The sequence below is a fragment of the Zonotrichia albicollis genome, chromosome 27 (genome assembly GCF_047830755.1).
Source record: "Zonotrichia albicollis isolate bZonAlb1 chromosome 27, bZonAlb1.hap1, whole genome shotgun sequence".
NCBI lineage: Eukaryota > Metazoa > Chordata > Aves > Passeriformes > Passerellidae > Zonotrichia > Zonotrichia albicollis.
Genome location: NC_133845.1, coordinates 1,085,986 through 1,107,512, shown reverse-complemented (window position 1 = coordinate 1,107,512; position 21,527 = coordinate 1,085,986). Strand labels below are relative to the sequence as shown.

At 59.7% G+C, this 21,527-nt stretch overlaps 2 protein-coding genes across 3 annotated transcripts; both read left to right on the top strand.

Annotated features, from left to right (window-relative positions):
- The first annotated feature begins 1,108 nt into the window (after positions 1 to 1,108).
- Positions 1,109 to 11,039, top strand: FXYD6 (FXYD domain containing ion transport regulator 6). Of its 2 annotated transcripts, none has more exons than XM_074559409.1 (8): positions 1,109 to 1,265; positions 7,997 to 8,059; positions 8,252 to 8,293; positions 8,396 to 8,470; positions 8,594 to 8,630; positions 8,863 to 8,912; positions 9,013 to 9,056; positions 9,423 to 11,039. In XM_074559409.1, exons 2-7 carry the CDS (start codon positions 8,002 to 8,004, stop codon positions 9,039 to 9,041), a joined length of 291 nt encoding a protein of 96 aa, XP_074415510.1. In that variant the 5' UTR covers positions 1,109 to 1,265; positions 7,997 to 8,001; the 3' UTR covers positions 9,042 to 9,056; positions 9,423 to 11,039. The 2 variants fall into 2 exon arrangements, with proteins under 2 accessions (XP_074415510.1, XP_074415509.1); XM_074559408.1 differs by having other exon boundaries at positions 1,131 to 1,265; positions 8,000 to 8,059.
- A 151-nt stretch (positions 11,040 to 11,190) lies between these two features.
- Positions 11,191 to 14,443, top strand: FXYD2 (FXYD domain containing ion transport regulator 2). The gene is made up of 6 exons (XM_014273036.3): positions 11,191 to 12,396; positions 13,113 to 13,151; positions 13,263 to 13,337; positions 13,920 to 13,956; positions 14,091 to 14,121; positions 14,248 to 14,443. Exons 1-5 carry the CDS (start codon positions 12,387 to 12,389, stop codon positions 14,113 to 14,115), a joined length of 186 nt encoding a protein of 61 aa, XP_014128511.1. The 5' UTR covers positions 11,191 to 12,386; the 3' UTR covers positions 14,116 to 14,121; positions 14,248 to 14,443.
- The last annotated feature ends 7,084 nt before the right edge of the window (positions 14,444 to 21,527 follow it).

The following is a 21,527-nucleotide window of genomic DNA, read 5'->3' as shown; positions in this document are numbered from 1 at the left end:
GGGGCCTGCCACAAAGCTCTGTGTCAGGGCTTTCAGAGCTCTGCACAGCCCTCCTGGCACACAGCGTGCTGTCCTGGCTGGCTGAAGCGCGCCCTGGTTCCAGACCTGCCCTGGCCACTCCAGGTCTGGTTTTGTGCCAGGTGCTGCTGGATACAGGGCAGGCACCAGGTCCTGGGTGTGCCTGACACTGAGCCAGGCTGGACGTGGCCCTGCTGCCCAGCCTGCCCTGAGATGTGACTGAAGCCCTGTGAGCTGTGCCCCTGGCCTGGCAGCCTGGCACCCCTTTCCCAGCTCTCAGGAGGCAGCAGGGGCTCTGTGCTGTGTTTGCAATTCATCTGTGTGTGTTTTCTGAGCTCCCAGCCTGTTCCTGGCTCTAAGCACAGCTCAGGGCAGAGTCCAGGCCTGCTGGGCTGTGGGAAGGGAGGTTTCACAGCCAGGTGAGCATTTCCCTCCACACCTGCACCCTGCAGGCACCCTGACTGCTGTAAAACCACTGAATGCTTCGGGTTGGAAGGGATCTTCAAGGCCAGCAAGCTCCAAATCCCTGACACACCTTCCACTATCCCAGCTTGCTCCAAGCCCCATCCAACCTGGCCTTGGACACTTCCAGGGACGGGGCAGTCACAGTTTCTCTAGGCCAGAGCCTTACCGCCCACATGGGGAAGAATTTCTTCCCTATATCCCATTTAACCCTGTCCTCCGGCAGTGGAAGCCATTCCCTCTTGTGTCTCCAGTCCGTTTCTTGTCCAACCTGGTCTTGGACACTTCCAGGGATGGGGCAGCCACAGCTCCTCTGGTCACCCTGTGCCAGAGCCTCACCGCCCACATAGGGAAGAATTTCCTCCCCATGTCCTCTGGCTGTGGAAGCCATTCCCTCTTGTGTCTACAATGCATTTCTTGCCCCCAGTCCCTCTCCAGCTCTCCTGGAGCCCCTTTAGGCGCGGGACGGGGCTCTGAGCTCTCCGTGGAGCGTCTCCTCTCCAGACCGGACACCCCGGCAGTGTCCGGAGCAGCGTTGCTCCATCCCCCTGAGCATCCCCGTGCCTTCCTCTGGGGGGCTCAGGGAGCCGCGGGGGCCGGGCCGTACTGGCCGCGCCCCCGCCGCTGCCCGCGCCCCCCGCCCCGCAGCGCCGCCCCCGCCCCGCCCGCCCGCTCCCCTTTGTGCGGCAGCCCCGCTCCGAGCTCCGCGCTCCGCTCCGCTCCCCGGCACCGCCCGGAGCCGCGGGGCCAGCCCGGCTCGGCCCGGCTCCGCCCGGCCAGCTCAGGTGGGTCCGGCCGCCCAGGGGTCTCGGGGGCAGTGGGGAGGAAAGGAGGGAGGGAACGGGGGGCTCGGGGTGCGCCCGGCAGCGCCGCTCGGGGTGCGAGCCCCGGTCCCGGCCGCGGGACCGAGCCCAGCCCGCTGCCAGCGCCCCCGCCCCGCTGCCCCGGGGCATCGCCCCTCGCCGCCCGCATCCCGGCCCCGGCGGCTGCCATGGCAACGCCGGGTACCGCGCTTTCCCTCAGCCCACCGTTGCCTGGTTACCAGCCCCCCGTGCTGGGGGGGATGCCCCACCCGCGACCACGGCGGGGAGAGCCGGGCACGGGCGGCGATGTGCAGAGCTGCGGGGAACCGGGGGATCCCGGGGAGATCCCGGGCTGCGGGGGGATCCCGGGGAGCCGGGGGAGCCGGGGGATCCCGCTCCGGCAGCCCTTGGCAGCGCTGTGGCTCCTGTTGTTCCGTGTTGTAGTAACACCGTGCGTAAACAGCCGAGCGCTCAGCCCGGGAAGGCGTGCGGAGGGAGGGAGGAAGGGAAGAGCAGCGTGTCTCTCTCAGGGTGTGTGATTAATGCTTCCAAAAAAACGGGTTTTGGAGTCCATGTGGTGGAACTTGGATCTCGCAGGGATGTTTCTGTGGGAGGGAGAGTGACAGGTGGTTTGTGTGGATGTGAATGAGCAGCGTGAAGGAGCAGCCTCTCCTCTCGGGGAAAGCCGTGTGTGGATTGGAATGGAGCACCCATGTTGGCAAGCCCGCAGCGCTCCGAGATGCTGGTGGGTCCTGCTGGGATTTCCAGCCCCGCTGGGTGGTTTTGCTCCCAGTTTGAAACAAAGACAAACCCGGAGAATCCCTGCTCATGCACAACTGGACCACGGTTCCAAAGCGGAGTGGAGTGGAGTGGAGAGCTGCCAGCATGGATGCCATGGCTGCCAAGCCAGGCCACCTGTGGAACCTGCTGGAGGATATCCTGTGCCTGCAAGGTGTGAGTCTGCCTGCACCTTCCCCCCATCGGCCTCATGGCCCAAACTCACCTGGAAATTCTCTCTGCTTTGTCCCAACGTGCCCATTCAGGTAAAACATGGTGGAGAGCCACGGCTCTGTGCTGGGCATGGAGGGCACTCCCTGGCACAGCAAAGCAGCAGCTCTGTGTCCAGCTGCTGCCCATGTTTGCCTTGCGGGCTGTTTGTGTGTTTGCAAGGTGTGACGAGGCTGCTGAGCTCTGCAGCTGTTGTGTCCCCGAGCATGGCAAGGGCACCGCTGGCACTGGCAGCAGGGAGGTGTCCTGTCCTGCCCTGTGCCAGCCAGGGGCTGTGCCACCTCCCACCACTCTGTGCTGGGGCAGTGCTGCTGGGCACTGCTGCCTGCCTTGTGCTCATGGTGGTGACAGCAGAGGAGAGAAGGGAGAAAATGTCTGCTCTGATGTGCTGCAGAGCGTGGCCCTGCTGTGGTACCCAGCGCACTCAGGAGCCTCAGACAGCTCCCTGCTGCTCTGCCGGGCTGTTCTGATGGTCTGGGGCACTCTCACCACCAGGATCCTCCAGGGAACCCCTCCTTTGTCTCAGCTGTGGGATTCTCCTGGCTGATGCCCCTGCAGAGCCAGGTTATTCAGCTGGTGTGTGGCCAAACAAGGGTGTGGTGAGTCCAGGCAGGTGCACGGTCAGGTTTACAGTCCTTGGTTATCTGTTAATCAAATAAGGAGGGACCAGGAGCAACAGACTCCTGTGGGAGGTGATGCTTTGTACCTGCTGGAGCCCAGACTGGGTTCCCTGGCCAGGCAGCCTTAAGCTCAGCAGGGTTTGCACCTCACCCAGTGAAGGATTGACCTCACTGCCTCTTTGGGGTGTCCTCGGGGGTCTGGGGACTGTGCTGAGTCTCGCATGGCTGAGACTCTTCAATGGTTTAAGGTCAGTCCATGAGGCTGGAAGAAGCCCTGCAGGAGGCAAACAGAGTTCTGGGGTACAGGTGAGGGATGGTGTGCTCAGAGACACCCCAAACCAGCAGAAGAGACAATCACACTGCAGCAAAGCGTGTCTCCCAGCCTCTGAATCAGCACCGGACTTGGGAAGGGCCATCCACACCGGAATGGTGAGGGCTGGAAATCTCCTCTCCTCTCTCATTTAGCAGCACGAGGCACAACAACAGGCACATTAATAGGCAGATTGATGCTGACGTGAAATGGCAGAAGAGCCCATCTATGCAGAGCTGGAAATGTCCATTCACACATGCACGCTCTTCACCGCCCCGGGCAACGGAGCGCTGCTGTCGCGGTCTGGGGGGCTCTGCACAGAAACCAGAGATTTTAACTGGCTCTGATCTTCAGGAGATGCCCTGAGGACTCCTGACGGAAGGCGGAGGCTGCGCTGTGATGGCTGAGACTTGACAGGGCAGAGCCATGCAAAACAATGAAAAGGAAAAGGGGACTTGGAGATCCAACGGCGTTACAAATTCACCTGCCTCGCTCTGGCAGGATTTGCTGTTCTGCAGAGAGCTGAGCCGGGCAGGAGAGACTGGCTCTGTCTGCCCGGATTTGCTGCTCCTCTCCTGGCCTGGGCTCCATGCACGCACACACACCAAGCCAGTGGGAATGGGAAGGAGGGATCCTGCAGGAGGAAGAGGCTGAGGAGGAGCCGTGGCTGTGCTCTGCATGGAGGGAGTGGTGGCTGTGCGTGTGGCAGGGCTGTGAATCATCGGTGGCGCGCGTGGGTGCAGGCGGCTCCCAATGCCAGGGTGGCACCCTGCCCTGTCACCCGGCCTTGTTGGTGTCACCCTGGCTGTGCTGGGCACGGAGAACTGACCCTCACCATGGGGCCTCTGGCAGCACTGGGTTAATCCCCCAATGTGACCGTGTTCACAGGGGTACCAGGATGAGGGAAGAGACGAGAATGTTGGCTCCATATTTCAGAAGTCTTGATTTATTATTTTATGATATATGTTATATTAAAACTATGCTAAAAGAATAAAAAAAAGGATTTCATCAGAGGGCTGGCTAAGAATAGAAAAAGAAAGAATGAAAAACAAAGGCTTCTGTCTCAGACAGAGAGTCCAAGCCAGTTGACTGTGACTGGCCATTAATTAGAAACAACCACATGAGACCAATCCCAGATGCACCTGTTGCATTCCACAGCAGCAGATAACCATTGATTGCATTCTGTTCCTGAGGCTTCTCAGCTTCTCAGGAGGAAAAATCCTAAGGAAAGGATTTTTCATAAAACGTGTCTGTGACACCCCAGCCCACTCCCATCCACATCCTCCCAGAGAACAGCAAACTCCGTGTATTTCCTCACTCTGCGGCCACTTCCTGCCCCCTGAGCCTCTCACAAATTCCTGCTGCCTCCTCCTGCCACCGGCTTTTCTATGGGGGTAGGGATGGTGAGAACATATCTGGTGTCCCCCAAAAAGCAGCAGGCTGAGCTGGCATGAGAGGGAAGGCGAGTTCTGGACGCTGTTGCTCAGCTCCGGTGCTGCTCCGCCTCTCTCCATTTTTCACCGGATCTCGCAGTTTTAACAGGAAACCCCCTTGTTTGGGCTGAGTCACAGGCATTGCCACTGCCCGTGCTGACTCCAAACTTTGTGTTACCAGTGGGGAGCAAACAAGGAAAGATCTGGGCTGTGGGACGTGGCAGCTGCTGTTTTCCTCTCCGTTCCTGTGCCAAGGCACAGCTGGAGTCACCATGAGGCAAGCAGAGCGGCAAACCCTCGGCAGCGCTCGCTCTTCTCACTTTATTTCAGCTTCAGGAAGAGGTGGGTGGGCCAGCTTGGAGCAACCCAAAAAACCTGTGGCTCTTTGCAAGGCATATGCTCCCTTGGAGGCGAGCTGGGTTGGTTTGCGCTGCGCGGCGCCGTGTTTGCCTTGGGAGCAGGGACACTGCCAACCCTGGCGGCTCACTCGTGCAGAGATAAGGCTGAGCGCAGGCAAGTGTGTGAATTCTAGGAACTGAGATGGAAAAACAAAGAGCATATGTGTGCTGCGTGCTTGGCTCGGCCCAGCAGCGAACTCTGCCGCGCTGCGTGCGAGGAGCCAAACGCTGAGCAAAAGCTTTGTGGGGTGTGTGTGTGTGTGTATGGCTGGGCAGGGCCCAGTGCCACGTGGAGGGGCTCAGGGCAGGAAATAACACAAAATTCCTCAAGTGTGTTCTTTAGGGAATGCTCCAGCAGTGAGCAAACATCAGCAAAACAGCAAAAATCTGGTGAATTATTTGTTTGAGAAATATGGGAGGCAATTAATATCGATCCCAGCACGAGAGCTGGGTCGCAGCCCTTGTGCACACACAGAGGCCTCGTGGGGTAAAGTGGCTGAATTTGCAGCTTCCAACGCAAGAAAAGGGGCTTGTGCAGCTCGCAGTGACTGTGTCACCAGCTGTGGGCTCTTTGTGTGCGTTTCTAAGAGCTGGTAATTACCCCGAAATCTGCATCTCAGCAAACGAGGGCGTTTGTCTGCCCGGCAGCTGCAGCAGAGGGGGATGAAACCCTGCAGTGTTCGGGTTAACACTTCGCCTCCAGAATGCAAACCGTGGGAGGGAGGGAGGGACGGGAGTTACCCTGGGATGCCGCTGGCTGTGGTGAGCAAGGCGGGGTCTGGGAGGGTCGGTGGGGCTCCCACCTCTGTGGGTGCGATGGGAGCTGCTGGGGCCGGCTCTGGTGGGCACTGCTGGGGCCGGCTCTGGTGGGCATTGCTGTGCCAGTCCCGGGAATGTGGAGCACAAAGTGCAAGAAGGGGCCGGAGCTGCCTCCTCTGTGGGTGCACTGGGAGCTGCTGGGCCAGCCCTGGTGGGCATTGCTGTGCTTGTCTGGGAGCGTGGAGCACAAACTGCGGGAAGGGGCCATGGCAGGGTCTGGGGGTTGGAGCTTGCAGCGGAATCAGGTCAGGCTCCGCAGGGGCTGCTGGAGAGCGGCTCTCTGCCTCGTCAGCGAGCGAGCTGAATTCCTGCCGTGTCCAGGGCCCCTTCCTTATCGGCACTAATCCAGCGCGGCAGCTGCGGTGGCTCCGGAGCGCTCGGCGCTCCCGATAACCTCCCTGGCAGCCCCGAGCCCTCTCCATGGCCCAGACCATGTATGGGCACCCAGCCCGGCACAGGGCACGGGGTGAGCGCCTGGCACCGCTGACACGGCATGGGGAGCTGCGGGGACACTGACAGGGCCAGCCTGGCACCACGCGCTCCGAGGGGCTGCATCGGCCCAGCCCTCCACTGCCAGGTGTTCCCTCTGCAGAAAACCGGGTCTGCAGTGCAGGACGGGGAGCAGCTCCCCGCTGTCCCCTGGCTGTCCCCAGATGTCCCCTGGGGGACAGGAGCGATGCTGCAGCCGGCCGTGGGTAGCGATGCCCTCCTGGGCACAGCAGTGCTGCCCCGACAGTGAAGGTGCCCATCCCAAGGGTGTCATCTTGGGTTTTTAAGATTTTCTAAGTCATCTGATGTTGACATTCTGGTAGTGAGCTTTCTCACACACTTTCTGTAAATAACTCATTGTTTTGCATTCCTTTATAGAAGAGGAGAAAGTTGATGGACTGTTGGTTTGACCAGTGTCATTGGAGAGGTGGCACTGCCATCTTCCAATCCGCTGTCACTTTTGGAAAACTATAAATGTTAGAGTCAGAAAATAAACTTCCCTTTTCCTTCACCTTGAGAACAGCGGTGTGAGCTTGTGTTCTTTCGTGCCCTATAGTGACACAAGGGCAGCTGGGGTCGTGTCCCCCTGCCCAAGCTGGCCCAGAGCATCACATCCCGGCCACAGCATCCTCAGAGCCGGGGGAACGGTCCAAGTTCCGGCCGGGTGTCCCCAGTGAAGGGACAGGGACAGGAGGGGACACCGAGGTTATTTCTGGCCTCTCCTTGGTGCTGCAGGGAGCCCGGAGGGCGAGCGAGTCTTTGAGCTCAGTCCCAGCAGGGCCACTGGCCTCATTGCCGGTGTAATTGCTCTGCTAATTGGGACAGATCATCACCAGGGGCCGGGTCGGGGGCTCATGGCCAGGTGCTGTGCCGAGAAGAGCCCTGGGATGCTCAAAACCAATGAAGTTTTAAGAGCAGATGTAGGAAGAGCGAACTAAAATTGTTCTTCTTGCCTCTTCTTCCGTGGCGTCCCTTAAATCTTCTCGAGAAAGTTTTTAATTGAAACGAAAACCACATTAAAAAAATAATAATCCCAAGTGTGAATGGAGTCTGTCCCAGTTTAGAGGCTGGAAATATTCAGCAAACTGGTTAAGTGATGCCAACTTCTTCCTAAGACAGCGGGATTGAGGCTTGATGTTTTAGCAAACTAGGGTAACTGTAAATCCAGCCTCTTTTTTATTATTTTTGTCTCTGTGGAGGTTTAGGTTGAATATTAGGAAAAGGTTCTTCCCCCAGAGGGTGCTGGCACTGCCCAGGCTCCCCAGGGAATGGGCACAGTGGCTGCCAGAGCTCCAGGAGCATTTGGACAGTGCTCCAGGGTGCCCAGGGTGGGATTGTTGGGCTCTTGGCCCCATTGCCTGCAGAACAAACTCGAGACTGCACTGAGATTTGTGCCAAGTGGAGACGGTCGAAAATGCATCCAAAAAAAGTCTGTGTGGCTGCTGAACCCCTTTCCTTTCTGCCTTTGAGCTGCTGGGCTGGGCACAGCGATGGCACCGGGTGCCCTGGGTGTTTGCCAGGACCAGCCTGGCTCTACCCATGGCATGGGCTGGCCTTGGGCTGCCTGCAGCCTCCCCCGTGCTCCCTGGCCTTGTCCCAGTGCTGACAGTCTCTCTCCCCTCTCCCCTCTCTCCAGCAGCCATGGAGGCCACGCTCATCTTCCTGTGCTCCCTGCTGGTGCCCGCAGCCCTGGCAGACGGTGAGTGCCCGTGCTGCCCCCACACAGCTCAGGAACGGGCTGGGGAACCTGGAACAGCCTCCACACGGACCCAAGGGGCTGGAGAGGATGTGGGGCAGCAGCCATGAGAGCCCAGAGCCCCAGGGTTTGTGGGGAGCTGGCAGGGCTCCCCAGGGGCTCCCTCACCTCACACCCCATTCTGCTCATTCGCAGTGGCCACCCAGGAGAAGGAGGAGGAGGATCCCTTTAACTATGGTGAGTGAGCATGGCTGAGTGTGTGGGGGTGCCGTGGGCAGCAGGGAGCTGTCCCTGCCCTGGAGCCAGCAGCAATGAGCCCTGTGTGTCCCCCCCTCCCAGATTACCAGAGCCTGAGGATCGGGGGGCTGGTGTTCGCTGTGGTCCTGTTCACCGTGGGCATTCTCCTCATCCTCAGTGAGTTGGGGACATGCTGGGTGCTGGGCTGGCAGGTGGGGCTGCGGGGCTGTTCCCGTGGTGGGAAAGGCCCCATCCCATTCCCCCTTGGGCCACGCTCACGTTGCTCCTCTCCCCTTGCAGGCAGGAGGTGCAGGTGCAGTTTCAAGCAGAAGCCCAGGTGAGTGGTGGGGAGCATCTCCCTTGGAAAGCCCCTCTGGATCCTCCTGGGCTCCCTCTCACAGCTGGCACAGTGGCTGCACTCTCTGGGTGTCCCTTTGGGGTGCCCAAACTGGGGGAGCAGCTCTGCCTGCTGCCCCTGCACCTTCCTGGCCACCCCAGCCCCTGGTGGAGCTCAGACCCCAGCCCCATCAGACCCCAGCTCTGCCCTCACCATGCTCCTCTCCTTGCAGGGCTCCAGGGGACGAGGAGGCTCAGGCAGAGACCCTGATCACCTCGAATGGTAAGGTCACTGTCCTGTGGTCCCTGGGCCACCCCCCCTGCCACAGCCCCCTCCCAATGCTGGGCAGGCACCACAATCCTCTCTGCTCTTGCCTTTGCAGCAACAGCGGCACCGAAGGCAGAGAACTGAGCAGGAGCCAATGCTGTGAGTCCAGGCCAGGATGGGAGGGAGAATCAGGATGGGAGGGACAGCTGGGGCTGCCTGTGGGGATGGCTGCTCTGAGCACAGCAGTGGGACTGGGCAGCTCTGCATCCCTGGGATGGGCTGGGGGCGAGCACTGGTGGGGTCCACAGCAGGGAAACTCAGCACTGGTGAGGGCCTGAGTGTCCACAGGCAGCCCAGCAGGAAAAGGAAGCATCTGTCCGGATTTTCCCTTGTGTTACACTTCCTTTTCTGCTGCTCCTCCACCCCTCAGCGGTTTTGGTGTTAGGGTGTTGGCAGCAGGGTGGGGATAGCCTGGCCATGGCAGCAATGGGTTAAAGCCTGACCCCAGCCCTGCTCCCCATGCAGAGCCAGAGACCCCAGGAGGGACACCCAGAGCGCAGATGCCCGCAGCCTGTGAGGATACTGAAACCCCAGCTGCAGGAACCTCTCAGGAGCCGCGGGGCTGCCGTGTCCGTGTCCCCTCTGTGCTCCAGCACCGGTTCTCTGTCCCTAACCCCACTGAACTCTGCTCACCGTCCTCTCTGCCTCCCGTGGTGTGCCACGTTGCTGTGAGATGATCCTTACCTCTAGGGCTCGTTGTTGCTGGTGTTGTAATCGTGACTTTCTCCTCACCCTCCTCGTGCTGTGTGTGTGGTTCGGGCTCTGTAGGACTGGCAGGTCGCTGCCCTTTGGGGTGCCCCCCACGCCTGGGGACAGGGGCTGTGGGTCAGCAGCACAGCCCCCCTGGCTTTGGGCAGGGCTTGGGGACCTGCAGTGCCCTGGGGAGCTGCCCAGCCATTTCAGGGCCAACCGTCCCCATTTCAGCAATAACCCCCTGCATGCCCCAGCCTAAAACAGCCATGGTGGGGGGTGAGCCAGGCAGGGACCTCCCATGGCTCAGCCCTCCTCGCTGGGGTCACTGGGGTGCTGGATTCAGGGCTGAAGGGAGCTCTCCTGCTGGGCACTCCCTGCCAAGGAGTTGTTTCTGTCCCTGTTAGACCTGTGTTACACTGCTTTAAGTGTGGGGGCAGCGGAGCCCGTGAGGTCCCCAGCACGGTGACACCGTGGGTGAGGGCAGCGGCACAGCAGTGACCTCCCTGACCAGCACACACCAACTCCTGCCCGTGAGCCAGAGCTGGGTGGGTGGCACAGTCTGGGAGCTGAAGGGAACCAGAGATCCTGTCTGTGCTTGTCTGTGGCACAGAAGGGGCAGTGGCGTCTCCTCCTGGTGCTCCTGCCCCTGCTGGCGCCTTGTCACCCCCTGTGCCACCCGTGTCAGTGCTGTGTATTGTCCCGTGGTGGTTTCATGTCACCCCCTGTGCCAGCTGTCCCCTCTCCCCATGGAGCAGCAGCGAGTGGCACTGAGAGATCCTCGGGGCTTTTGCACACCTGAGCTTGCACTGTGACAACGTGCTGAGCCCGGAGGTCATTGTCACCCTGTGTCCTCTCATGGGCCCGAGGCAAAGCTGTGATTTTTGGCTCCTCCCCTCATCCATGGGCAGGTAAAGCCTCGGCTGGGGCTGGGCACTGCCAGCTTGGGTGGGGCAGCACTGGGGGGTCCCCAGGGCTTCTCTGAAACCCCTCAGGGTGCCATCCCCACACCGGGAAGGGGATCCTCTCCCCCAGGATGGTTTTGAGAGGAGTTTCTGCTGTGTCCATCCCACTGTGGCGGCCTGCCTCCAGCGTGCTCTGTGTCCCTGCATGCTCGGCATCACTCGGTGGCACCGGGAAGCCCTGTCCCATCTGTGCCAGGCAGAGGGGCCGTGTCTCTCGTGTTGTGTCCCTTCCCTCTGTCCTGGCTGTTGCAGAGAGCTCCGTGCAGGGCAGAGCCCAGCCCGGCCCCCGAGTGCCACGGTGTGTGTCCCGGTGCTGTCCCTAGTGTGCCGTCGGTGTTACCACGAAACAAAGAGCTCCCTGTGGTGTGTGAAATGGCCAAACCCTGACTGTTGTAAAATAAACTGAGCTATTGTGTCTCCTTTTAAATAGGCGAGTGTGCTGCTGTGCTGGAGGGCTGGTGTGCTCTGTGCTGTGACCTAAGGGGGAAGGAATAAAATATCGTTTCTATCGGTGCCTGCCTGCCTTGTCTCGGGGGCCGCGGCGTTCCCAGGGCAGCCTGGCAGCTTCCCACGCCGTGCCAGGGTCAGGGGAGCGGGGGCAGCGCCCTGGGCAGCACAGCCGGGCTTTGTGCCGGCCGAGCCCCCTCCTGCTCCCTCTGCAGCTCAGTGAGAGCCGGAGCCCGTGGGAAGGGAGCGCGGGGCCGCGGCCGCGGCCGCTTTTGTCCCTCGGTTTTTGGGAGCGGCAGTGTCACGGTGCTGGAGGCGCGGCCGCAGACACTTTTGTTTCTCGGTTTTTGGGAGCCGCCGTGTCTGGCTGCTGGGGGAGCGGCCGCGGACACTTTTGTCGCTCGGTGTTTTGGGAACAGCTGTGTCACGGTACCTGGAGGCGCGGCCACGGGCACTTTTGTCCCTGGGTTTTTGGGAGCTGCTGTGTCGCGCTGCTGGCGCGCCGCTCCGGCGGATGCTGAGCGCTGCCAGGGCGCGGTGACAGTGGTGACAGCGGAGCCGCTGTGACGGCCCCACCTGGGCCAGCACCCTCCTGAGGCTTGGCTGCGCCCCGTGGCACCGGGGCCGGGCTGCCGGGGGCTCCGGGGCTGTGCCAGCCCTGCCGGGGGGAGCGAGCGTCCCTCGGGGCCGGCTCCCAGCCCCGGCCGGGTTAATCGGTTCGAGCGCGTGATTGCCGCTCGCTGATGGCGAGATTAGAGCAAACTGGATTGCACAGCTCTGCTGGCAGCTGGCCACGCCGGGCCCGGGGCTGGCACCGCCCGAGGAGGGGCGCGGCATCCCGGTGCCCCCCGCCCGCAGGGATGCGCGGTGCCGCCGGGCCCGGAGGGCGCGGAGCTGGCACGGAGGGGTTGGCTCGGCCAAGGGGGCACACCCTCGGTGCCAGGCTGGCAGGACGGGCCGTGCTGCTCGCTCCTCTCCAGCAAAAGGCGGTCGCAGCCTGCGTGTAAGCCCATCCTCGGCCGGTCACCGCGGCGGGAGGTGAAGCCCAGCAGGGCGGACAATGGGAACGGGAGGGAGCGCCGCGACAAGGACGCGCAGCTCGGGGTGCCCAGCCCTGCCCACGGCTGGCACGGTGGGCGCTGCCCCTGCCCTGCCCTCCCTCTTTCCCAAAGGCGGGCGGGAGCCCTGTGCCTCCCCTCGTGACTGCGATAAACATTACACCGAGGCCATTAATGTTTAATGAGGTTTGTCTCCCAATTAATGCGCGCTCCCGTGGGTGCCCACTCGCAGAGCGAGGCGCCCGCCGGAGCGACGACACGCCGAGGCCATGGGTGACGGTAAGGACAGTAAGGGACACCTCCCTGCGACAGCAGCGCCCGTCCCTCCCACCGCGGGGGAAGCTCTCGGTGAGGATTTGGGGTGGGCACACGCGGGGTTGGATCCTCAGAGCTCCGCATCGGTGCCAGCCGGAGTCTGGCTTCTCCTGGGCGTGATTTCTCCTTCCGAGCTGCTCCCGGCACAGGGCTGAGCTGTCAGGTAAGGCGGCTGGAGCGATGACACGGTGACGAGCTCCGTGACACGGACAGGGGTTGTTGGGGTGCGTCTGGTGCGAGGTGTGAGCCCCAGAGTTGTTCAGTGTGTGCTCTGAGGGGACAGAGCCGCTTTGGAGTCCTGCAGGCAGTGGCACTTCCCGAGGGGGCACTGGGTCCTGCCTGCAGCTGCACCTGGAGCTCGAAGGCTCCCGAGCATCCTGCAAGTGCAGCTTGAAGTGCATGCCGTGAATTTGCCCAGGATCCTGCAATTTGTCCAATATCCTGCAAGTGCAGCCTGCAGTGCATGCCGTGAATTTGCCCAGGACAAACATCCTCCAAATGCAGCCTGCAGTGCATGCCGTGAATTTGCCAAGGATGTTGAAGCTCCCGGGGTGAGACCCAGGAGTTTCCTGGCTCAGCTGCGTGCCAAGGAGGCCACAGCGTTGTCACTTGCTGGTCCTGCTCTCTCCCACTCCGCACTGTGGAGACGTGGCTCTCACTGGAGTTTCTCCTCTTTTCAGAGCAAGTGCCTGAGCAGGGCCAGGACAGGTTCAGCTACGGTGAGTGTGTGCCCGGGGCTGGGCAGGGGGAAGGCAGCCCCTGATACCCTGCACTGGGCTCTGCGACAGCCTGGGGCTGGCCTGACACCTCCTGGCCGTGCTCCTCCCCAGACTATGACACCATCCGCAACGGGGGGCTCATCTTCGCCGTCGTGGCTTTTGTCATCGGGCTCCTCATCATCCTCAGTAAGTGCCTGGGTGGGCCGGACACCCCTGGGCCCTGCTCCTGCCCCTGCTCCTGCTGCACTCAGCCCCTGCTCTGGCCGGGAAGGGACTGGGGGGCACCAACCCTGCCCACAGCAGCAGGGGTGGGCACAGCCTGCCCTCGGGGCTGCCTGGGAACTTTCCATCCAGGCACGCTCCCAGCTCAGGGCGAGTTGGGAGGGAGACCACGTAAATATTTTGTGTTTCCCTGCCAGCGCCCGGGCTTCAGAGGGAAGGTCACTCATTAAAAATAGCAGAGAAAACTCTGACATTTCCAGAGAGGGGGGCCAGCGTTCCCAGAGCCCTCCAACCTCGGCAGCTCCCAGACTGACCCAGGGTCAGCACTGTGGCCCTGCCAGGGTGTTCTGGCACCGCTCTGTGCAGGGTGGACGCGGTCACAGCTGCTGCAAGGATGGTGATCACTAATTTTAGGGGAAAAAAACTATGGAAAGCAGCAGCACTTGCAGTCATGGGGCAGCTGGAGCCTGTGGGCAGTGCCAGGGCTGCAGGGTGGCTGGGATGGGTGGGGGAAGGCTCAGCCTCAGTTGCTCCTCTCGCCCCCAGGCCAGCGGTTCCACTGCGGAGGGAGGAAGAAGAGGAGGTGGGTGTTGGGTTTTCATCTCTGCTGCCTGCTCCAGTCCTGCCAGCTGACAGGGCAGGGTCCAACCCCTGTTCCCCCCTCTCTCAGCCACGTTGCCCAGTGTAACACTTCTCCCTTTGCTTTTTGGTCCACAGACAAGGGAACGAGGACGAGCTGTAGGTGCAGGTAGGAGCTCCCTGTGCTGGGCAGCGATGCTCTGGGGTACTCGTGCTCCAGGGAAATACTCCTGGGGGTCTGTTCGGGAGGAGAGGGGCTGGGGCACGCTGGCCATGTCCCCCTCGCTCTCCCCAGCTCCAGAGCTGCGGTGCCCCCATGGAAGCAGAGCTGCAGCCGAAGCCCAGCACTCCTGGCCAGCGGCCACCCCTGACCCCGCTCCAGTGGATCCATTACCCCGCAGGGCCAGAAGGCAAATTACCCTCGTGCTTCCCCTTCACTTGGACCCATCGACAGTTCCTTGGCTAATAAAGTTCAGCTCTGAGAGGTTAAACTGCGTGCCCGAGGCGTTTGAATCGCCCACTCTCCTGGCCCGGCTCCAACCCCTTTTCTGCCCTGCAGACCCAGGAAAGGCTCCGGCAGCCCGGGGCACGGGGCAGCCGCCTCCGCCCTGGCTTTGCTCCGGTTGTTTCTTCTCCCAGCTGCGGGTCCTGGATCCTGCGGCACCTCCCTTTCCCTTGGGATGCGCAGGCAGCAGCTGGCAGCACCGCGGGGCTCTTTGTGTGCTCGTGTCTGGCTGAGATGGGGTTAATTCTGTCCCTGGCAGCCTGGCGGTGCTGGGCTGTGTGCTGGGATGGGGTTAATTCTGACCCTGGCACCCTGGCCATGCTGGGCTGTGTGCTGGGATGGGGTTAATTCTGACCCTGGCACCCTGGCTGTGCTGGGCTGTGTGCTGGGATGGGGTTAATTCTGTCCCTGGCCATGCTGGGCTGTGTGTTTGGATGGGGTTAATTCTCTCCCTGGCACCCTGGCAGTGCTGGGCTGTGTGCTGGGATGGGGTTAATTCTCTCCCTGGCACCCTGGCCATGCTGGGCTGTGTGCTGGGAGCTGGGGAGGTGTTGGGAACACTCCAGTTCTGGTTCCTGCTGCTCCCACAGCAGCGCTGTCCCTGGGATGGGCAGGATCCCGCCAGGGGACACGGCCAGGACAGCCCCAAAGTGGCCAAAGGGACATTCCAGAGCAGGAATGCGACCCCTGCTCTGGTATGGGAGAAAAGGGAAAGGAGAAAGGGGGGTGCTCGTGAGTTACATTTGCCTCGCAGAACAGTCCTGACTCCCCAGCGAGGGTTGGGCATCACCTGCAGAGGGCAAGCGGAGAATTTCAGCCTTCTGCGTTTCCTCTTTTTCCCTTTTCTTGCGCTCACGCTCCCCCTGCTTTCACTTTATAAACTGCCTTTATCTTTTTCCCCGAGCGTTTGGGGGATTTTCCCTGTTTTTAATCCCTGCCTGCCCTGCTGGGAAGGGGAGAGGTGGAGTAGCTGGGTAAGTGGTGTCCAGGCAAGGTCAGCCCAGCCCAGCTCCATAGAACATGATCCTTCTGGGTCAGGAGCGGGGCTCAGATGAAGCATGGAGCTCTGCGGGAACTCTCGGCCTCTCTCAGCTTTGGATTCAGCCAGAAACGCCTCTTAAAAAAAAAAAAAAAAAAAAAAGGAAAAAAATAAAAAACTCTCCCACAATTGGGCGGCGAGCGAGGAGGAGGGAGGTTGGCTCTGAGCGCCAGAGCTGGCCCGACACAGACACCTAGTGACAGCAGGGCACAGGGCTGCCTGTCCCCAACCCCTGCAGCCTGGGGACAAAGGGGCCCTGGGCACCCCAAGCACGCAGAGAAGGAGGGATCAGGCAGGGATGCAGCAGGAGGGAGCTCACTCCCAGCCTGGGGCAGCATTTATGGATATGCATTTACCAGGAATGAAATATAAAGTGAAACCCCAACTGTAAAAACCTTAATTGCATCATTTGGAATATTGAAGGGCTGAGACAATGAGAAAAACCCACAAACGCAAAGACACCAAATATGTTTTAAACGTCATTTTGGCTGCAGGATATAAATAACAAGAATTACTAAAATTCAGCAAAATGACAGCTGCTTATTTGCAGCAAATGGAATGCAGAAATATATGCATTTGACTCCTCCCCTGAAAACACCATCAGCCTTTTTAAGAGCTTTTAGTAAGCAGTCGTACATAATCCTAATAATAATATTTCACCTTGCCTTTCTTCTCTGTTCAGTCCCATCTCATTACTTTGTTATTATGTGTTACTGAACATTTGTCAGTCTGGGGGCTGCTTGACCAGGGAGTGGTTTGGGTGAGGAACCCCAGCTCAGGGGTGTCCTCCCCTCACCTGAAGCCACTGTGGTTGTTCAGGTGTGCAAGGGGCCGCCCACAGTGACCCCGAGCATCCCAGCACAGCCGGGATGGAGAAACCAACTCTGGGGTTCCTGTGGGCTTCAATGGAGGTCAGACATTGACAGAAAAATAGGATTAGCTGGGGGAAGGTTATTAGGCAAAATCCATGCAATTTGTCTAATCTGAGGTGCTTATTTAACACAGTAAGGAGATTATTTTGGAATATAATTTTGACTTGAGCGTGACCCACTAATAAAGACTCGTTACAGCTTTGCACAGCTCAAGCAGAACAGGAGTCCTTCAACCAAGGAAGAAAATGGTTAATGGTTAAACTCCATCCGTCTTAGAGGTGTTTGTGCAACTAAACGATCCTGAGATTCTATGCAAAGTGCCTGTTTAGCAGCACTGAAGGGTTTGGTCACACCAGAACTGCCCTGGCCGTGCCTCACTGGGTCCGGTGGGGCTGTGTCCCCCAAAAGCAGCAGCTGAGGGTCCCAGCAGGCAGGAGGGCAGCAGGGTGTGAAGGGAACTCATCCTCAACAGGGTGTGAGGTGAACCCATCCTCATCCAGGTCCCACAACCCTGAGCCCAGGGCTCCCCTCCTGCCCTGCCCTTCCCTCCCCAGGACCCCGCAGACAGAACCCCCGTGGCTCTGGGGCCGGGGATTAGGGGAGGAAAAGCCGTGTCTGGAGCTCTGTCTGGGCACCAGATGGCATTAATGGCATTATTCTGCACGGCTTGGGGGCTTGGGGACAGCCACGTGTGCCTGCACCTGCACGGCCCCACGCCCCAGCTGGGGATGGGTGTGAGGTTTCTGGGACGAGGTGAGAGGCGAGAATTTGACTCCGTGTTTCCAGAAGACTGATTTATTCTTTTGTGATATATTACATAATATATATGTATAATTTTATACTATATAATATACTATATAATATATATTATATAGTATATATAATACATAATATATTTATATAATTTTATAATGAAATATATATTATATTATATTATATTATATTATATTATATTATATTATATTATATTATATTATATTATATTATATTATATTATATTATATTATATTATATTATATTATATTATATTATATTATATTATATTATATTATATTACTATATCATATCATTTACCAAAACCATATTAAAGAAAGAGAAAGGCCATATCAGAAGGTTAAACAACAATGAAAATGAAAGCTCATGCCTGACCCCTCAGAGTCCGACACAGCTGGTGGTGATTTGTCACTAGTTAAAAACAATTCACATGGAACCAATCAAAGATGCACCTGTTGGTAAACCATCTCCAGACCACATTCCCAAGCAATCAGACAATTTTTGCTTTCATTTTTTTCTGAGACCTCTCAGCTCCCCAGGACAAGATCCTGGGCAAAGAGGATTTTTCAAAAAATATTATGGGGACGCTGATGGGGGACAGGGGCAGCACCCAAACCCACGAGCAAGGCCAGCCCCTGGCCCTTTGCCTGTGCTCCTCGGTGAGGAGGTGTTGGCCTTCTCCCCTGAACCAGGCAATCCCGGAGGATTTCTTTCACGGCCCCTTGAGCCATTAATCTTCTCAGAGCAAATCTTTTTCTGCAGCACAAAGGGGATTGGGTAAATAATACAGTGGGCAACTGGAGCGCCCTTTTCCTCTGGGAAGGCTTCCAGAGGCAAACAGCTTCCCCTCGGAGCTGGTTATTTATTCCCTGTTTGCTTCACCAGGCTCTGGATGGACCGGTAGGAGGGAGAGGGGCTCTGGCTGGCTGTGGCCTGTGCTCATCCCTGACTGGGAGAGAGGAGATGAGGCAGCACGGAGCAGCCAGGGAGGAGCTGCCAGCCCTGCCCGCGGTACCAGGGACGCATTTCGCCCATGAGGAAGCACAAATGCAAAATGTCTCCTCATTAGTTTAAAGAGGAGAGCAGCAAATGGTGACTCAGGGAGCCAGAGAGGAGCGCTGGAGAGAGGAGAGATGGGCTGGGCTGGCGGGCAGCCAGACACGTGCCTTGGGTTCACTCTGCCCTAATCTGCTCCCGAAAAGGCAGCACATCCAGCAGCAGCACCTCTGCAAGGGCAGCAGAGCTGGAATTACCCTCCAGCCCCAGGAAATGGCAATACTGACCCAGGAAAGGGCATTATAGCCCCAGAAAATGGCATTACAGGCCCAGGGAATGGCATTCCAGCCCCAGGGAATGGCATTACTGGCCCAGGGAATGGCATTGCAGCCCCAGGAAATGCCATTCCAGCCCCAGGGAATGCAATTCCAGCCCCCATTTCCATGTCACAAGTCACCCAAAGAGGAGGTGGTTGGGAGTATCTCCTCAAGGCAGCCCAGGACGGGCAGGCTGGCTCCTCCCGGTGGGATTTGCAGTGGGATGCACAGCAGGACGTGCCTGGAAGCACAGGAGGGTCCCCATGAACCCAGCCCGTGTTTCAGGACCGTGCCTTGCAATCACAGAGGTTGGAAAACCCCTCTAAGACCATCCAAATCCATTAACCAACGCTGCCAGCACTAAAGCAGAGGTTTAGTGGTCCCCAGAGGTCACATCTGTACACATCTGTCTCCTAAATCCCTGCTTTAAATCCCTCCACGGCTGTCCTGGGCAGGCTGTTTAGCCCCTGGAGCTTGGTAAAACCGTGCAAAGCCCCTGGAGCTGACGAGGACCCGGATCCCGCTCTGCTCCCCGCTCCCCTCGAACCCCCGGCCCCGTTCCCCCTGCCCCGGTCCCGCTCAGCAGCGACACTAGAGGGAACCAAACCCCAGCTTCTCGCCGGGAAAGAGCTGCTCCTCGGGAAGCCTTGGGAGCATCCCGGCTGCCCGGCGAGGATTCGGGCACGGGGAACGCGGGAGAACAGAACCGCAGGATGGTTTGGGCTGGGGTTTTAAACAGTTCCCCGTTTTGGTGTCGCTGTCTGCTCGCAGTCACGAGTGCCGGGGTTCCCTTATGGAAACGCAGCTGTTCTGCAGTGCACGCACAAAGGGCTCAAGCAGGATGTCATTTTTGGGTACACTGACCTGCTGGCACCTGTTTGTGCAGGGGTTTTACTGAGGCACAGCCCTGGACGCCTTCAGGGCGTTTATCCTCCCTCGACTCCATGTGGCATCCACCTGTCCCCTCTGCCACCGGGGAAACTGAGGCACTGGGGGTGCAGCCACAGCCCAGTGGGGTCCTCCCCCCCTCAGCATCCACACCGGGCCAGCCTTGGGGTTGGGAAGGAGAGGCACGGTGTTCCAGAACAGGTTTGGCTGGAAGGAATCCTACCCAGGCGTGCCCAGCGCTCTTCCACACAGGTGCACCCAACAATCAGCTGAACGCCATCCTGCAATTACCCCACACCTGCCCACCTGCTCCAGGTGGGGCTGGGCTGGCACAGGGGCTGTGCCGGACCCAGCTCTTTGTCCCTGCGGGCCGGGCTGTCCGGTGAGGGGTCACAGCGGGCTGGCCCTGCCCGGAGAGGGGCTGCGAGGGTAAGTTGGGACGCGTGGGAAGCGCTTTGTGCCAATCGGCTCCAGACAGATAAGTAGCCCTGTTGTTTTAATGAGCGCTTCCTGCGGGGATTTGTCTGCGAGGGCGGCCGAGGGCGCGGGGCTGGGGCCGGCGGGAGGTGCGGTGTGCCCGGGCCGGAGGTGGGATGTGCCCAGACCGGGAGGATGTGGGTGAGGTGTGCCCGGGTCGGAGGGATGCAGGATGTGGGAGATGGGATGTGCCCGGCCCGAGGGATGCGGGAGGTGAGGTGTGCCCCGGCAGGAGGGATGTGGGGATTGGCCCCGGGGGCTGTGCCCACCTTCCTCTTGGCCGTTCCCCTCTGTGTGCCCACACGGAGAGTGGGTTTCCCGAGTATTAGTGGAAGAATTGCCTTTAGGGGGAAATAGCTCACTGGCTCACAGGGACACTGCTGAAATCCCCAGAGCTATGGGGCAGCCTGGAGCTGGGTGTAACTGCCCAGAGGCACAAGAAATGCCTGGCAAGCGGGAGATTGAAGGGGAGATGTTTCCAGAGTGCTGCAGGATGCTCCGTGCCCTCAGGAGAGGCAGCAGAACCCATCCTGTGCGATTCCTGCCGTGCTGAAGGAAGAAGGGTCCCTCCTCCCAGGGCCTGCGGGGGCTCAGAGCTGTGCGTGGGCACACGTTGCCATCATTTCTCCTGCGTCTCATGCAGGGTTTGGGCCAGGGAATGAATTCCTCAGTGGGAGCTTCACCTTTGAACCGTGCAGCTGGGCTGGCTGCTGGCTCTGCTGGCTGCCTGGCAGCAGGGCAGTGGTACGGGGAGCCTGGGACACACTTCTCCTCACCAGCCACTGCTGGCCTGGCTGCCTGCGAGCCGCCTGCGCTGCCCAAATAATTACCCTGGAGATTTCCTGCCTTTCCTCATCACACCACACGAAGCACACGCTGCGGCTCTGCTTGCTAGCAGGACACCAGCTTTGTGGGCAAAGGCGACACACAAACGCTTCCTGTGCACACCAAACACGGGGCTGTGGGCAGGCTGATGTCCCCAAAGGGTGGCTGGGCCAGAGCTGAGCCCCAGGTGTGGGCTGGCAGGAGCTCCTGCTCCGGAGCTCTGGCTGCCTGCCCAGTGCTGCCAGCCCTGCACGTGTGCCCGGATCAGTGAGCTGGCACAGGGCCTGGGCTGAGCCATGCTCAGGGCCTGGGCTGAGCCATCCATGGAGGAGCAAACAGGGCCAGAGAGAACGGCTCAGGCAGCCCAAGGACTCACCAGGGCTGCCCCAGTGTGAGCCAGGCTGAGCACTCGCCCTGCCAGCCTCAGGTTTGCACTCCGGTGCTGCTCCCAGCCCCTGTCCTGGAGGAAGGAGCCCTTGGTGGGGCAGGTCAGGGTGCTGGGTTGGTCCTCTGAGCTGGGCATGGTGAGGAAGCTCATGAGAGCTGCTGAGCAGCCACGGGAGCTAAAAATGAGCAGCGTTTACTCCCCCTACTCACATGGCTCACACAGAGATGTGGGGCCCGGTGGGTGCTGTGCCAGCGGGTGCCCAGCCAGCCCACGCTCCCCCGTTCATTCACTCCCGAGTGTAGGAGGGTACCAATCCCACCTGAGGCCGAGGGCTGGGTGCTGGTTGGCAAAGCGCTGTGGCAGGTTCCAGGCTGGCAGCTCGCTGTGAGCAGGCTGGGCCGGGCTGTGCTGCCATCCTGCAGCAGCTGCCGGGGAGGGAAGGGAAGGGGGCAGATGCCTGGCATGTGCCTGGGGCTCCCCAGAGCCCGGGCTCT